Below are 14,600 nucleotides of genomic sequence, written 5' to 3' on the forward strand. Positions count from 1 at the left end.
ATGAAATTGGAGACGGAAGAACTTTTAGTGGCCAGTTGCGGGAAACACGAAGGTGATGCCCATTCATCGATAGGCAGGCCTGATCAGCCGAACATACAATACAATACAAGCTCTTCCCCGAGCACATCGGCTGAAAACTCCAGGGCGATGCTGGAAAGTTAACGGAAGCAAGGGGTGCTATCCGTGTACACGATCCGTTTATATGAAGGTGCTAAGCAGACGCATTACCCATAACGTCGTACACGGTGTCCGTTATGAATCCTGAACCTCCCATCAAAGGGAGACTCATCATGTCGTCTATGTCGGTCCTGGAAAGCCCTCTGCACTCAAGGTCAGCATTTCGGTCGAGGTAAGACCGATGCGGCGCCTCACTCTAACCAATCGGACAGTTCAAACGTTGCTGCTGCCGTTTCGCATCCGTCCGTCGCCCCGCCGCTCTCGTGATCACCTTCTACAGCATGATGTCCACTGCTATCGAGAACGACGTCTCCGTTGACCGGTTTAGCACCATGTTGTGTGGCCCCTTGTACTGTCGTTCGACGCGATTGTCCCGTCCGTCTCAACTGGTTGATAGCGCGGTAGAGAAGATTTCCTAGACCCATGCGAGAGCGTACCGGGATGTCGTCGTCCTCGTTTTCGCCGGGCAACGTCCCGGCGACCTTCTTCGCCAGAATCTGGATGATCTGCGCCGCACGATCGCTCGCGTCTCCGCGGATGTTGCACTGCATCTGGAGAAATGCCATAACGTGAGTAGATTGATATGGTCCGGCGGTCTTGGGTATCTAATACCTTGATGATTTCATATGCGATAGAAACCTCTCTGAGGATCACAGAACGGTTGACGGGGATCAGATTCGGAAACGCGCTTTGCATGATCGCGAGCCTCAAGAGACATATCTGGGGCCAAACATCATGTCATCCGCAATTCGTCTGACCGTAGAGTGACTCACCGTAGCAGCGGCCATAGACATGCACAGGGACTGAGGCCAGAACACCGGCCGCGTGTCCTCGTTTTTAGTGAGCGTTTGCAGAATGTCCACCATGCGAACGGCGCTCGTATAGCAGGAGACAATGTCTTGCGCATATGCAGCGATCGTAGAGGGAGTATCTTGCAAGCAGTAGGAGTACAACGAGAGCTTGGCCTCCAAGAACCGAACGCAGACGATGGGAGACATAGGTGACAAACTGGTCTCAATATCCAGAAGCTCCCTGTTCAGGATCGATATGAGCGCCGGCGCGACCAGTGGGTCGTTCTCTCCAGATGGGTTCTTGACATTGTTGCCCATGACGCCAGACATCCGCAGGGCGAAGCGCTGAATCCTGAGCAGTTTCGGGAGATCAGGATCAACAGCGCTGACCCAGTGCCAGCATTCATCGCGCGCGTGCGAGAAGGTGAAGGTGACCCAGTCTTCGGACAGACAAGAGGGCAGACCGAGCGTCGAAGCGATGCTCTGGTGCACAATAAAGCACTGTACCCAAACCAGGATGCGCTCGTGCATTCTATCCTTGTCCAGAATCGCCCGCGATCGAAAATCTGTCGTGTTGTCCGGTCGGTGAAGGCCGAGTTTCAAGCCCATCTGTACTGCCTATGATACGTATAGTCAGCAGCAGCTGTGGGTACTCGTGCCCTCGCTGTCATACCAGTCCAGAGTATATCTGTCGAACCAGGGTGAACGAAGCGCACTTTCCAGAACAGCAGACGAGCGTACCCAGTGCAAGTCCTCCCGTCCGTCGCAATGCGCCACAAAGATGTACTCGGATGTTATAAGCAGCGCTTGGATCGCGTATATCGAACGAATAGGAGCCACAAGTAGCTCCGAGAAGAATCGACGCACATGTACGCCCAGTTTGAGAGAAAACTCTGGGTTGCGAGCGCGTAAAACTGGGTTGTCGGGACGTGGTCGACACGCCGTGATGCAGATCGCCCAGAACAAGAGTGAGCACCGGTCAAAACATGCTTGAGGCTCTATGGGCTCCAGAATGACGGAGAAGAACGGGTGGTAATGCGAGAAGAACCTGGCTTATCGTCTTCAGATATGGTGTACAACAATGTGTACCCCGCTTACGCGTCGAAACACGCCTGGATCTCCTCTGAGTCGAGTGTGACGTCCCCTAGAGTCTTTGGGAGACACGGTCCCGGTGAGTATGACGCTTCGCTTGGCGATGGAGAATCATCATGCCACGGTGCGTAGGAATCGATGTTCTCCTCTCCAAGCGTGATGTCCGCAAGGGGCGTGCTCTCCTTTTCACGATGCCCATTGCGCTGTGCAGCACCCGAAGTCGATGCGCTCCCATTTACGGGGCCGGGCTTCCTTTATTCAATGTGAGCGAAGCAAAAACGCCGTGCAGCTCAGCCAATGCGTGCTGACTTTCGGGTGGTGGTCCTCCTGAAGGAGGGATCGACGATGCAGGGTGTGGAGTTCTTTGCATTGGCGCAGCGAGTACAAGGCTCCGGGAACGTATCCAAGAAATCACAGCGCAGCTACGCAGCACACACCGTGTCATCAGAAGGCTCGAATGACCAGCGAATGCATGTGTCCGTACCTTCGATTGGCGGCAACTCGTGCAGACCTACGCTCTTGCCGCATCGAAGATCGAACGAAGTGCGCCGGTGAAAATCAAGGACGAACCTGCTGGGAACGTTTTCTCTTCTGGTTGCGCTTCACCCCTCCCGGTTCTCCTGCTTCTGATTCCATGTCGAAGGTGCGATGTAGTTTACTCCGTGTGTGCAGGAATAACGACCTACGTTTGTCGGTGACAAGTCTGCAAAACGTGGGAAATACCTTATTGTTTGCGGTCACATGCACTTACACGCCTGCCGTCCTGCCTCCATCGGCAGCAGAAGCGGATATATTCGGTCTCTTCAGGGGTTAAAGGCATGACAAGACGTCGCCTTCCAGCAACTAGCTCACCTCGTCCTGGCCATATAGACTCACAAATACTACTATTACGCTAGGCATGAACGATGATACCATCCAGAAGCTCGAAGAAACGGCAGCTCGCGTGAAGAAATTCAGACCTGGTCACCCAGCACTCCAGATTCTATCCGGCCGTGCGCCGACGTTTGCTTCTGCTCTGGATCAGCGGTTCTCGTTCACTGTATACACTCCGTCGTCTCATGACTTTCATGGTCCCGAACTGCCCCTCGTCGTCGCTGTGCATGGGACGGCGCGCAAGGCAGGGGAGCTAATAGACTGGATGGCGTCATTCGCAGAAGAGCACCGCTGCGTCGTACTCGCGCCACTGTTTCCATGTGGGATCATTGACTTTGCAGGTACGTATGAGGATGCTATGGGGAAACTCTTGTACTGACGCGCATTCCAGATGTCCACAATTACAAGGAGATTCTCTATCGATCCATCCGCTTTGATCATATCTTGCTTTCCATGGTGGATCAAGCCGCCTATATTTGGCGTATCCGCACAGACAAGTTCTTCATGCATGGTTTCAGCGGCGGTGGCCAGTTCTGCCATCGTTTCTTCTACCTGCATCCTCACAGACTCCTCGGACTATCCATCGGCGCTCCGGGTCGCATTACAGTCCCGAATACTCAGCATGCGTGGCCGCTAGGCGTCTCCAATATCCAAGAAGTCTTTGAGATGGATTACGGCCCGGACTTCCGCCAGATGAGTGAAGTACCTGTCCACTTCGTTGTCGGAGAAAAGGACACGAGCACGAAGATGATTGAGTCGAAGAACGAGTTCGAGGAGGGTAGCACCAGATTGGAGCGCATACAGATCCTTCGCGACTCCTGGACCCGTATCGGAGTACGATCGACTCTGTCCATCGTACCGGGAGTGAAGCACGAAGGCAAGAAATGTCTTCCGGCGGTTCTCAGCTTTCTGGCGCCGTTGTTGGACGCGGTAGAGCGGGCCGCCTGAGTCCTTCGATGGTCACCCGGAGGGGTGCCCTTCTCTCATATCCTCGAATAGGTGCGCACATATGCGTCATGCGGTTCCATTATCTCACATTGTTTTCAGCACCGATATGTTGCACGGCTCTACGTTGCGTCGGACCAGGGCATGCGTACATTTCATATGATGAACCCCACGTTCGCAAGTTGGTGAAGGAGCTCAGAGGATACCCTGATGATGCGCGATTTCCTCGACGTTCATCAGGAAAAACCGGATTTGCTAAAAACCTTCTAAAACGTGCTAAAACGTGCTAATTTAGTAGCTTTAGAGGGTTTCGGTACCCAATAAGCGACTCTTTCGATAGTCCGATTTTTCCTGATGTTCATGTAGCGACGTGGTACTGGTATTGAGTCCGCTTCCAGAAGCCAACTTTCAGTCTTCTAAGCACGAACATCCAGGACATCGCAGTGTTTATCATCACTTCGATGTTGTCATTCATACTGGTGGCGCTCGATTTGCGCGCTGTGTTTGCGAGGGCGAATGAGGTCTTCCCTACTCTGGTCAACATTACCAATCCGCTGGCGCTAGCGGTTCAGCCCGTGTGTGGATCTTTGAGCTCAGCGAACTACACGGAGGTCAATGCGGGTATTTCTCTCAACACCACCAAGTATGTTTGGAAAGCATCGGTGGGGATTCTGATGCTGATGCTCTTCACAGAACCGTTGTAGCCTTCGGTGATTCTTGGACGTCGAACGGCTGCAAGTCTCGCATCTTCAGTGTTTAAGATGTGTAGCTGAACCTCCTGATAGCGAATGGTACGGTCCCTGTACCTCCTGTCTTATGGCCACCCTTACCTTCTGCGGGCTCGCGCACGTCGGAGAATCGCCGGGCTTCCAATGGTTATATCTGGGTCGAGAATCTAGCTACGTCATTGAGTGCTAAGCTACTAGACGTAAGTGGGGATGGACCTGGATCCATTGAGCAGCCATACACTCTTGATAAAGTACGCTTGGGGCGGGGCGGTGATAGATCGAGCGTGCGTAGCCCTTCCTCTTGGACGCGGGAACAGAGGAAGCTTACGAGCACTCGATTATGAAAGCGCATGGAACACGACACGCAACGTCACGGTATGTATCATATGCATGTGTTGACTACCGAAACCTTATCGCAGTCACAGCAAACGGCTCGCACAGACTTCAATGACGAGATGCGGCTCTTCTTTGTCCAAGGAACCGTCTTGGATCCATTGACGCCGGAAACCACCTTGTACACGGTAGCTTTTGGCATCAAGTATGGGCTCCTCTAAACTTGTTGGCTTGACCTCACATTTCCCCAAGTGATCAAGGCCAAGATGAAATCGGGATGTGATGCGATTCCGTGATTTCTGACGGCACGTCGCCTATTTTTCTCACAGGAGGAGGAGATTGGGATTTGGCCTATGCTACCTACGTGGGTTCACGAAACGTGAAACGGGCTGCCATTGATTTCAAGGCCCGCATCGCGTATGTAGGAACGCAACCTTGCGCAGTTGCAAGTGTTCGGCGCAAAGAACATCTTGATCCATGGGGTATGATCCGACCCATTCATAGGCTTTCATATTCCAGCTCATTGCGACATCTGAACTAGATGTATAGCCCCCATACAGCAATTAAAGGGCTTCAAAGCCGGGTGTTCGCCTATTTACGCGACTCTCGTTCCGCGAACGGTACAAATTTCGCCTTCGTGGACCTTGCCCAGTACGTACTTATGCGCACAACGAATGCTTCCTAGACTAACGTTTACTTGCAATGCAGCATGTTCAGCGCTATCAACGGCGATCCAAGCAGCTTCGGATATACGGGCAACGCCACCTGCCTTATCAGTGCTACGAGCACAGTAGGAGGCTGCGACGACCCGAGCACGTCTGTGTTCTATATACGTGCGTGTGTTATCCAGGGGGAAGTCATGTAGGCGAACACTGACCCCGAAATCAGCGGGTCACCCTTCTTTGACGACCCACGAACTGATCAGCGACTATACGAAAGCGGTAATTCAACGTTGCGTTGTGTGAAGATACATAGCAGTGCAAGCCAGGATTCGACAGAGCGCTGTTGGTTATATCCCTTTGCGGACTCGGTGGCGAAATCATTCAACTCTGTTATGCGTTCCTCCATCATTTATCTACGACGAGTCCCAGTTGCCGAGCTTTGATTTGTAGCGCCTGATGTTCGCATAGCGAGGTGTCAACAATTATCCGCTTGGATAAGAATGCCCACTGACAAGATGTTTCGAGTGATAGCGCGCGTGGCTGAAGTCACCGGCGGCATACCAGAGCTAGCGAACTGAATGAGAGTCGCGTCAACCGGCTGACCAATCATGTACACACCCCTTCCTGGCCCGAAGGGCGATAGAAACCTCGCAACTCGTATTCATCATCGAGGCCCCACACAGGGGATGTCTTGTCGATGATATCGCCAAATATCTTGCGTATGGTATCGCGCATATTATGGTACCCAGTCCTAGATCGATCTCTCTCAGCTCTGCATTTACTTCAAAGCAAATAGGACGCACGCGAAGAGAACGGCGTCTGCCTCCGTTTCTGTGCCATCACTGAACAGAATACCGTTCTTGTCGAATCTGGCTACCTCTACCCCTTGCTTAACCTCGACCTTGCCGTCAGCAATCAACGCAGCACAGCCAACGTCGATCCCTGAGGCAAGATGTTCAGAAAATGGTTCGGCAGTATGAACTTCATCGTAACTCACAGTAACCTATATATGCATAGGTCACTCAGAAATTGTAAGAAGAGGGAAGGACGCACCGCCTAATCGACTAAACAACGTCCATATCAAACCTGCGCCGTCCGGACCGTTGCTCAAAGAGAGACCTTGCTTGCGCAAATCTTCGTGCATGGTGCTATCGTATTCCAGAGCATACTGCTGTAGCCTCTGGAGAATCTCCCGCGTCTGACCAAGAGGCATGGCGGCCGTCCGAAAGTCGCTTATTTCATACGGAACACCCTCCGGCCACCTCCCCTCGAAAAAGCCAGCCATGTATTTGTCAGAAACCACGACCGAGGACGAACGCTGAACCATCGTCACAGATGCAGCCCCGTGGTGCACCAGATCTTGGCAAAGGTCGGCCGACGTATTACCTGCACCGACCACTAGGACGCGTCTACCCGTGAAGACTTGACCACCGGGAAAGCGGGATGAATGCATGATATCGCCTACAAACGTATCCTGCCCAGAGATGAGGGGTACTAAGGGATCGCCGAGGGTGCCGGTCGCAATGACTATATCGATAGGATGTAGGAGATACTCTGTGTCCCCTCGTCGAACTCGGACGCCCCAGCGCTTAGTGCCAGGGTCGTAGCTCGGAGTAGGCACAATCTCGGAATCCGTCCAGATGACCAAATCCTGAGAGGTTGCGTACTGCTCAAGCCAGTTGGCAAGTTTGTCTCTTGGAGTGAATCTCGGCCATGTGGAAGGAAATGGTGCGTATAGGACTGTGGGCCATTGAGCCAAGGAAACCGATGATAGAGACAAATATTACGTTGATGATGCGCGCGAGTGGTATGCAGAGTCAATGTGGGGTAGCTATATGGATGGATCACGAAGGGCTCGAGTATGATGCGGGAACATGATGTACCGGACTCGCCAATTGTCACCGACCTGTCAAACTCCGTGAACGGGTCAGGTCGGTTGCAAAGGCGAGCATGCTTACCCTAGAGTTCTTATCTATTACTATGGCCCGTATGCCCATCTGCTTGAAGCGGGCTGCAACCTGCAGCCCTGTCTGACCGGCCCCGACTTGAGCCGGCTGTGAGCAATCGTACTATAGACAGGCAGCTTGTGGCTCACCGATCAGGACCTGAGGATCACTTTCCACCTCTGCAACGCGCCTCGCCTGAACCTCCTGGTATGTAATCGTATGCCCACCGTATAGGCCCGACTCGTGGTCTTGTTCTTCTAACCCACGCAACTCGTCCAGCGTCATGAAGACGATGAATGCCTTCCACTGTTGCGTGGCATCTTGCTTCAGGTAGATCATACCTCGACCGCTACCAGAAGCATTTTCAAACGTAAATGAGGCCTCGAGTATGTTGTCGAGATCGGGTCCCAGGGATACAAGGGAAGGCTCCAGTCCAGTACGGCGATCGAGCTTGACGTTGGAGATACTAGCAGAGGGAATATATTGAGAGAGATAATTGATGATTTGATCTGTTCCGCGGAGAGAGCGGAAGTCCCAGCTGAATGTCAGAAGATCTCGCAGCCAGCCGTCCTGTTGGAACAGTGCTACGATCGTCTCGGCGTCTCCTGACGCGAACGCTTGACCGAGACTGTCAAGCCAGTCCGCCGCGATTCGAACTATTTCGCTGCTCATAGTCGGATTCAGAGTTTGTCCTCCTTGTCGTGATTTGTATAGCGCTTCACCATGCATGGGAAACCGCAAGGCGAAACTTTCGGTGGGTTCCCATGCGCGCATATGGGGGTTCCAGCTCGTCCGATTATCACTCGCTTCATTCCGTAGCCTCTGGAGAATCAGAAAGAGTCTCGCCCACGGTATCTATCCTGAGAGAATCTGCGCAATCAAGAGTATGTCTGTCGCACTGTGTGGAAGAACTACGAGAAACGACGATGCCACGGCTGCCCAAATTCGTCGCCGGTGCGCGTGACCTACGACCTTCCGCTTCCGTTCAACGCTCATCCTTGTCCTCTTGCCGACTAAGTATACGAACTGAACAGTCTCCAACTGAACGCTATGAATGGCCTCGACTCTGTAACGATCGAGTGCGTTGCGCATCTGAATCCCATCCAAGTCTGCGCCTAAAACACAAAACAATATACAACACACAACAAACGTAACCTAGCGGTCCACATCAAATCGCTCCGGCGTAACCCAAGTAATTTTTGCCTCCGACGCGCGCTCACTCTCCACATCAGGCCCGTCCACAGCCCTACCCTCAACAATATACTCGTCCCCCTTGATCCCCTCACCGATCCCACTCGAGATATCCGTGAGCGTGATTGCATGGGTGCTCACGTGGACCCCGAGTTGGCCGTTGCTGCCGCTCCCCGTCGGGCGGCCGAGAGAGCCGAAAGTGGTGTTCTGCGTCCGGCTGCGGAACTTGATACCGGTGCTGTACCGCGACGAGGGATCGCGCCCGCTCGTGTCGTCGAGGGAGTCGCGTTGGCCGACGGCGCGAAGCGCGGCTGTGGCTAATACGGGGACGTTACAGACCATGAGTGAGACCGCGTTCTGGCAGCGAAAGGCCCGGCGATCAGTACTATGCTAGTCATGGGGAGCTCGAAGACATTATACCTCGACCACAGCAGCGATCACGATTTTGAGTTGTCCGTGTTCGAATATGAAGGCGGCATGCACGAGCGAGACGATACTGTCGTATGTTAGTATCCCGCGAGGAAGATCACATTCATGAACTCACGTTGTCACGACACTGGTGGAGAAAATGATCATCAGGCGACGGCTCGTTGCTTTGTCCGTGTGCATGGAGCTTAGGAGCCGTAGCGGTATAGATAAGAGTAAGAGATCTGAAAGAATGTCGGCTGAAAGGCGATGTTGGTGAGTTACGTGGCGGCGACCGATTATCGTGAACAACGTGATACTCACTGACAAGCTGCGTCGTAACGACCTGCTTGCCTATCGGGCACTGCGGAAATGCTGCAGGTTTCCAGGTGGATCCTATGGGTTCACAAACCTGCGATCGCACCCTCAACTCTCAATGCAGGCCATCCATCAGATGATGACGACCTACCCAGAATAGCTGCACGGCGATTACTCAGTTGGTGTAGGTTATGATCGAAGGGACGATGCGTACCTGGCAATTCATGACGACGAGAATCACCGCAAAGACGACAGCGACCCAACGAAGTATCTGGGCATCGGCGGATGAGAAAAGGCGAAAACAAGCGTCAACTACCCAGTCAGCCTGGAGGAAGACTGAAGGAGAAGCTCACTTTAGCTCGAAGCTGGTGCGAGTCAATTCGGATGATAGAATGAAGGATAGAAAGACGCGCGGTCCTGTGCGGTGCTTCAGTGCTACCCACGTCTGAATCATGGACAGCCATACCAGATTATGCAATAGAAGGTGGTAGCCATTATGTAGTACAACGCGATGTTGGTCAAGTGGGGCAAAGCCGCTGTCAAGAGAGAACCAGATTTTATTCAGTGCGCTGGTTACTTCAACGAAACAGAGACGCCTACTTGAATCCGGAAGATGTAGAAACACAGCAACCATCTGCACGATCTGAAAGATCATGGAGACCAGCGCAAAGCCGTCGTCCCAGCCATAGCGCCTTCGACGAAGATACAAGCGCAGCACCGTCGAAATGATCGCTATCGACGCGCACACGCCGCTAGATACTACGGAGGCCAAAATTTAATGTCACAATTACCGAAATATCAAGCGAAAGCGGGAAGACACACTTTTCAGTTGCTCCAGTGAAGTGATCATCGTACAACGCTCCTAGGGACCATGAAGGCGGCAGCGGCGCTCGAGGGGAGGAAGAAGACTCGCTTGTGCGCAGTTATATTACCCTTCCGCAACTTCATATATTTTCCGCATCAAAAAAGAAGCGGGCCTGCCCACTAGAACGACGCGCTTCGAGGGGCTGAGAATAACTTGCGCCATGATGACAGCTCGATTTCACTAGCCAGCAGCGATCTTCGGAAGTCAACACGATTTCAACATCTCGTGAGCCTGGCGTGGACCCACGGCCGATTCTCTGATGGTTTCCGCAGACGACGGTTTCCAGTTCTATAATCATTCATGGTCGCCGCACGACACAGATGAGGGGACGTTGTGTGAGTAGCGTATCAGCCAGATACCACTCACCCTGGTCGTTCGGCTGCCTTCGCAGCCCACAACTGATGAATCAGTGCATGACGGAACTCCGAGAGATAAGTACGGGAAACTCCGACAACGTGATTGTTCCGAGCTGGAGCATGCCACGGCTATGGATGAATGCATATCCGCCACAGGAGGTGTCGCGTGAGCCGATTTCGGTGGGCAGAATATTTCATCATCACGTGAGCCGCGAGCGACGAACAGTACTACTACTAGCTTAGTAGGGAGTGCCGTTGATCTTCTATCAGGTATCTGTCGTGAACCGTGCTGAGCTATCATCTCATGGATCGAAGAGCATCGAATCGACCTCACCATGGCCCACCGTATTCATGTCGTACGTGGCGTTCGACCCCGTCAAATTCCCTCTTGCAAAGCGATTGCTCGGCCCTTCATTTTGGCTCCTAGAGCCGCATGATGGCCGGATGGAACCGGTGGCGTGTATGTGCGAGGATAATGCGACAACACTCCCCGGTCGGCGTGCCTCGATGGCGCCAGGGCCCGCCGCGCTTGAAACCTTTAGTCCGTTCGCATCAGAAACAGTTGGCAGCGTGGACGACGGCAGTAAACAACGACCTCAGGTTGCCTTTAAACACTCGACGGTGTAGGATAACACAGCAGGCTCCGTCCCTTCGCGCAGCTCATCACCACCGCCTTCCGGGCTTCTGACCTTCTCTCCGACACCCAAAATAATGTTCGGAAAGTCCTCGCTGCTGGTCGCGTTCCTGGCATCGTCGGTCGCATTCGCCGCGAACCAGGCGCTCACTGCGACCGCGATCGTGACCGACAAGCACAAGCACTCCGCGTTCGAGTGCTGGCAGCTTGACGCGCCCTTCACCACCTCCACCGGCGCCGGCACGGCGGGCGCGTCGACGCTCCAGCTCGGCAACCTCGCCAACGCGACGTACACCGTTCTCCCTCCCCACTTCGAGGGCGGCGTGCACAACGCGCCTCATCCCCAGTACGTTTTCGTCCGCACCCCCAACCCGAACCATATCGCTCACCGCTTTACAGATACGTGCTTTTCACGGCCGGACTCGCGCACATCACCCTGCCCAACAATCCGGGAGAGGCCTACGTCGTCGGCGGTGGGGAGGGCCTCGTCATCGCGGTCGATACCACTGGCGGCGGACACAACACCAGCTATCCCTCGGGTGAGACCACCATTGGCTTCCAGATCCCGTTCGAGGGTGGCAAGTACCCTGCATACAAGGTCCTCAACAAAGGGCCGTGCACCGTCAGCCAAATTCGCAGCACATGAGGGGGACCAGGTCATGGGGGTTAGCTCGGAGAATGTACTGCGCATCATTATGCGCACGTGTAGTAGCATCGTGGGTCGTGGAAGGTGTTCAAAGTATTAATATTGGGATGTAATGTTGTTGTAGCTTGAACGCCGTGCACCAGTAATGTACATGGCCCTCGTCGTTCAATGAACGTACGCCGCAAACGTTCACCATGCACGCGATCTACGTACTTACGCGTTTACGTATTGTACCTAACAAGATGGTCCTACACAAATCTAATCATCCTGGCGAGGTTCCCGCGCGCTCGCTCCTGGGGATCGCAGCAAGGCACCGCTGTCCAAGCGCCATGGCCGTGAATCCGACCTTGACGGTGCCTACAGTATGCGGGAACCGGGGGGCGGAGTCAGTTGGTCGTCTGCCGGCCATCTCGGGCTCTCGGGCTCTCGGGCTCTCGGGCTTGCGCTTCTCATAAGGTCCCGGAGAACACAAACATGGATCCTCACGTTCAACGTCCTGAAGGATTCGAAGAATGCGAATGTAAGTTTTAGTCATGCTCACGGCGTGGTGCCTGACCGGTTATGATCGCAAGTTACAAGCTTCTAATTAGAAGCTTGTAACTTGCGATCATTTCGCCCGCCGTCTCTCATTCCTTCTAAATTCCGAACAGTCAAACATCATGATAGGAAGGTCATAGGCTCATAACGACATCCATCATCTACAGGATCGCGCTTCCCAGACATTCTTGGCCTCTTCCCAAGCGACGTCCGGGCCGTCTCCCCATATCCACTCAAACTGACGATAGACCTGGTCACTCAGGGCGTCCAGTTGCTTACGTTCCGCCGGGCCGCGCTGCCCATCGTACCATTCGTCGAGGTCGAACTGGTACAATCGGCCGGCGCGACGTGCCCGCTGCACCACAGCGTTGGCGACGGGAAGACGGGCGTCTTCGTAGACGCTCAGCGCTTCAGCTAGGTTGCCGTAGTTGGTGGCAGGATGAGCGAGGAGCCGGCCAAGAATGTAGGCATCCTGCGTCGTAGGCAACATCAGCATAGCTGAGAAAGATAGATGGAAAGGCTCGGGTACTTCACCTCCATGGCTTGCCCAACACCTGAGCCAATGTAGGGAGTGCTTGCATGTGCCTGACAGATGAATCACGACGTAAGTCCCGTTCCCGACGCACATGTATCTCAGAGAATGCCTTGCCGCGTCTCCCAATAAAGCGACGGATCCGTGAACGTAATGAGGTAAAGCGTCAACGACGTGAATCGCCCAGGCCGAGGTTTGTGTCATGCACTAGCAATTGCATCACTTCCACACCCTGACACACGGCAGATACAATGCGCAACATGCTGACCTTGATGATCGCGAGCGCCTGTGGCTCCCAATCTTCGTATTCCGCGAGGACCTCCTCCGACGTCGCCGGCGTCTCCCACTTTCGCGGGAAAGGCATCCCCTCCTTTGACGGGTCGGACACGTACGCGACGACGTTGATCATCTTGCCGCTCGCGATGGGGTACGCCATGATACTCTGACAGAACGTCGGCAACGCGCCATCTGCAGGAACAAGGAAAAGCCAGACTGACCTTACCCTTCCCGCAATGCGTGACAGCCCCAAAGGCGACGGGGTGGCCCCGGAATCTCGCCAGCAACTCTGCAGTCGGGAACACGCTCCGATACGCAATGATGCCGCTCCATTTGGGATCTTGATAGCGTCCGAGGTGCTCATCTGTGCACGCGGCGTTCTCAAGATCGGCATACATCTGGGCGCGGGTCTTGGACTTGACGCCGTCCGCACCGACGAGGATGTCCGCAGTCGCCGTCGAGCCATCCGCAAAGTGCAGTGTGACGGATCCTGCTTCGCCTTCCGACATGATGTACGCACTGAGGCGCTTGGACGTGTGCACGGTATAGGTCTCGGGTAAAGATCGCAAAAGGGCGTCGAAGAGGTCTGCGCGATGGAGCGGTGTCATCCCGTCTGCAAATAACAGTGAGGCTTGGACGTTCCGGGGCCAAAAAGTCCGCATGAGAACGTACATGGTGCTACGAGATCGTAGAAGTTGAACCCTCCGTCCGAAATGTCCGAGCGACGCAGCGTTAGCGCCGTGTCTGCTCAAGGAACACGCTCAGTTACATGCCGCACGGGATAGATACGGTCAACTCACGCTTTCCTGGTTTAGGAGGCGAAAACGCCTTCTCCACAAGACCCTGGTCCAAGCCCAAACGTTCCAGGATGCGCCAGGTCCGCTGCCAGGTCCCGATCCCCGCACCCGCGGTGCTGATCCACGACGACGCTTCATACACATCGCATTGGATGTCGGAGCAATGCCGCGCGAGGGTAGCGGCCAGCGTCAAGCCTCCTAATCCGCCCCCACTATCAGCGCCCCCGTTAGCTGACGGTACGTCTCGTTGGATAGCCGCAAGCGACAGACCATATCGCTACTCTAAAGCGAGGGGCAACTTGCGCTCCCGTAGCAGCAGAACCGATGCCGGCCGACATGTCAGCCGTCGCGCGCCCAAAGCAACGTTGGCTGGGTTATGTGTATGCATGGTGAATATATCGGTCCGTGTTTCTCACTGGAGTCCCAGAATATCGGCAGTGAGAGAACGTCGTGGCCGAGCGAAGATTTGGGCGAGACGCGCGTGCAACATGCACGC

At 54.2% G+C, this 14,600-nt stretch overlaps 7 protein-coding genes across 7 annotated transcripts; 3 read left to right on the top strand and 4 right to left on the bottom strand.

The window, feature by feature from the left end:
* Positions 1 to 211: 211 nt before the first annotated feature.
* On the bottom strand, positions 212 to 2,708 carry PUNSTDRAFT_146996 (uncharacterized protein; the record flags this gene model as incomplete). Its single annotated transcript, XM_007389153.1, has 10 exons — positions 2,631 to 2,708; positions 2,545 to 2,571; positions 2,370 to 2,482; positions 2,067 to 2,312; positions 1,710 to 2,016; positions 1,642 to 1,656; positions 951 to 1,586; positions 790 to 897; positions 373 to 728; positions 212 to 320 (listed from the first exon to the last, which is right to left on the bottom strand). Exons 1-10 carry the CDS (start codon positions 2,694 to 2,696, stop codon positions 212 to 214), a joined length of 1,983 nt encoding a protein of 660 aa, XP_007389215.1. The 5' UTR covers positions 2,697 to 2,708.
* A 238-nt stretch (positions 2,709 to 2,946) lies between these two features.
* Positions 2,947 to 4,276, top strand: PUNSTDRAFT_123247 (poly hydrolase). The gene is made up of 3 exons (XM_007389154.1): positions 2,947 to 3,274; positions 3,325 to 3,932; positions 3,981 to 4,276. Exons 1-2 carry the CDS (start codon positions 2,959 to 2,961, stop codon positions 3,879 to 3,881), a joined length of 873 nt encoding a protein of 290 aa, XP_007389216.1. The 5' UTR covers positions 2,947 to 2,958; the 3' UTR covers positions 3,882 to 3,932; positions 3,981 to 4,276.
* A 63-nt stretch (positions 4,277 to 4,339) lies between these two features.
* PUNSTDRAFT_139441 (uncharacterized protein) lies at positions 4,340 to 5,160 on the top strand (the record flags this gene model as incomplete). The annotated part of the gene is made up of 6 exons (XM_007389155.1): positions 4,340 to 4,521; positions 4,572 to 4,588; positions 4,664 to 4,806; positions 4,859 to 4,890; positions 4,954 to 4,981; positions 5,032 to 5,160. 6 exons carry the CDS (start codon positions 4,340 to 4,342, stop codon positions 5,158 to 5,160), a joined length of 531 nt encoding a protein of 176 aa, XP_007389217.1.
* Positions 5,161 to 6,083: 923 nt separating this feature from the next.
* On the bottom strand, positions 6,084 to 8,219 carry PUNSTDRAFT_77990 (FAD/NAD(P)-binding domain-containing protein; the record flags this gene model as incomplete). Its single annotated transcript, XM_007389156.1, has 7 exons — positions 6,084 to 6,167; positions 6,220 to 6,352; positions 6,405 to 6,543; positions 6,655 to 7,341; positions 7,450 to 7,507; positions 7,560 to 7,645; positions 7,697 to 8,219. The coding sequence occupies 7 exons, from the start codon at positions 8,217 to 8,219 to the stop codon at positions 6,084 to 6,086; spliced, it is 1,710 nt and encodes a 569-aa protein (XP_007389218.1).
* Positions 8,220 to 8,639: 420 nt separating this feature from the next.
* Positions 8,640 to 10,815, bottom strand: PUNSTDRAFT_146998 (uncharacterized protein). Its single transcript, XM_007389157.1, has 11 exons — positions 10,693 to 10,815; positions 10,284 to 10,614; positions 10,062 to 10,220; positions 9,928 to 9,997; positions 9,815 to 9,878; positions 9,676 to 9,732; positions 9,613 to 9,621; positions 9,468 to 9,555; positions 9,283 to 9,403; positions 9,159 to 9,234; positions 8,640 to 9,095 (listed from the first exon to the last, which is right to left on the bottom strand). The coding sequence occupies exons 2-11, from the start codon at positions 10,309 to 10,311 to the stop codon at positions 8,703 to 8,705; spliced, it is 1,065 nt and encodes a 354-aa protein (XP_007389219.1). The 5' UTR covers positions 10,312 to 10,614; positions 10,693 to 10,815; the 3' UTR covers positions 8,640 to 8,702.
* A 479-nt stretch (positions 10,816 to 11,294) lies between these two features.
* Positions 11,295 to 12,201, top strand: PUNSTDRAFT_109317 (uncharacterized protein). The gene is made up of 2 exons (XM_007389158.1): positions 11,295 to 11,662; positions 11,716 to 12,201. The coding sequence occupies exons 1-2, from the start codon at positions 11,394 to 11,396 to the stop codon at positions 11,960 to 11,962; spliced, it is 516 nt and encodes a 171-aa protein (XP_007389220.1). The 5' UTR covers positions 11,295 to 11,393; the 3' UTR covers positions 11,963 to 12,201.
* Positions 12,202 to 12,630: 429 nt separating this feature from the next.
* PUNSTDRAFT_109320 (FAD/NAD(P)-binding domain-containing protein) lies at positions 12,631 to 14,454 on the bottom strand. The gene is made up of 8 exons (XM_007389159.1): positions 14,375 to 14,454; positions 14,108 to 14,316; positions 13,980 to 14,051; positions 13,529 to 13,920; positions 13,300 to 13,473; positions 13,122 to 13,238; positions 13,034 to 13,084; positions 12,631 to 12,971 (listed from the first exon to the last, which is right to left on the bottom strand). Exons 1-8 carry the CDS (start codon positions 14,440 to 14,442, stop codon positions 12,657 to 12,659), a joined length of 1,398 nt encoding a protein of 465 aa, XP_007389221.1. The 5' UTR covers positions 14,443 to 14,454; the 3' UTR covers positions 12,631 to 12,656.
* Positions 14,455 to 14,600: the final 146 nt, after the last annotated feature.

This window comes from Punctularia strigosozonata (assembly GCF_000264995.1).
Source record: "Punctularia strigosozonata HHB-11173 SS5 unplaced genomic scaffold PUNSTscaffold_24, whole genome shotgun sequence".
NCBI lineage: Eukaryota > Fungi > Basidiomycota > Agaricomycetes > Corticiales > Punctulariaceae > Punctularia > Punctularia strigosozonata.

Excerpts from the sequence above, each read along its gene's own strand:
- PUNSTDRAFT_123247 (XM_007389154.1), top strand. The coding sequence starts at position 2,959 with ATGAACGATGATACCATCCAGAAGCTCGAAGAAACGGCAGCTCGCGTG. Across the intron at positions 3,275-3,324 it reads TGGGATCATTGACTTTGCAG|ATGTCCACAATTACAAGGAG; the intron begins GTACGTATGAGG and ends CGCGCATTCCAG.
- PUNSTDRAFT_146998 (XM_007389157.1), bottom strand. The coding sequence starts at position 10,311 with ATGATCACTTCACTGGAGCAACTGAAAA. Across the intron at positions 10,221-10,283 it reads TTCACTGGAGCAACTGAAAA|TATCTAGCGGCGTGTGCGCG; the intron begins GTGTGTCTTCCC and ends TGGCCTCCGTAG. Across the intron at positions 9,998-10,061 it reads TCTACATCTTCCGGATTCAA|CGGCTTTGCCCCACTTGACC; the intron begins GTAGGCGTCTCT and ends CTCTCTTGACAG.
- PUNSTDRAFT_109317 (XM_007389158.1), top strand. The coding sequence starts at position 11,394 with ATGTTCGGAAAGTCCTCGCTGCTGGTCGCGTTCCTGGCATCGTCGGTC. Across the intron at positions 11,663-11,715 it reads CACAACGCGCCTCATCCCCA|ATACGTGCTTTTCACGGCCG; the intron begins GTACGTTTTCGT and ends ACCGCTTTACAG.
- PUNSTDRAFT_109320 (XM_007389159.1), bottom strand. The coding sequence starts at position 14,442 with ATGTCGGCCGGCATCGGTTCTGCTGCTACGGGAGCGCAAGTTGCCCCT. Across the intron at positions 13,921-13,979 it reads CTACGATCTCGTAGCACCAT|ACGGGATGACACCGCTCCAT; the intron begins GTACGTTCTCAT and ends TGTTATTTGCAG. Across the intron at positions 13,239-13,299 it reads AGGCGCTCGCGATCATCAAG|TGCATGACACAAACCTCGGC; the intron begins GTCAGCATGTTG and ends TGCAATTGCTAG.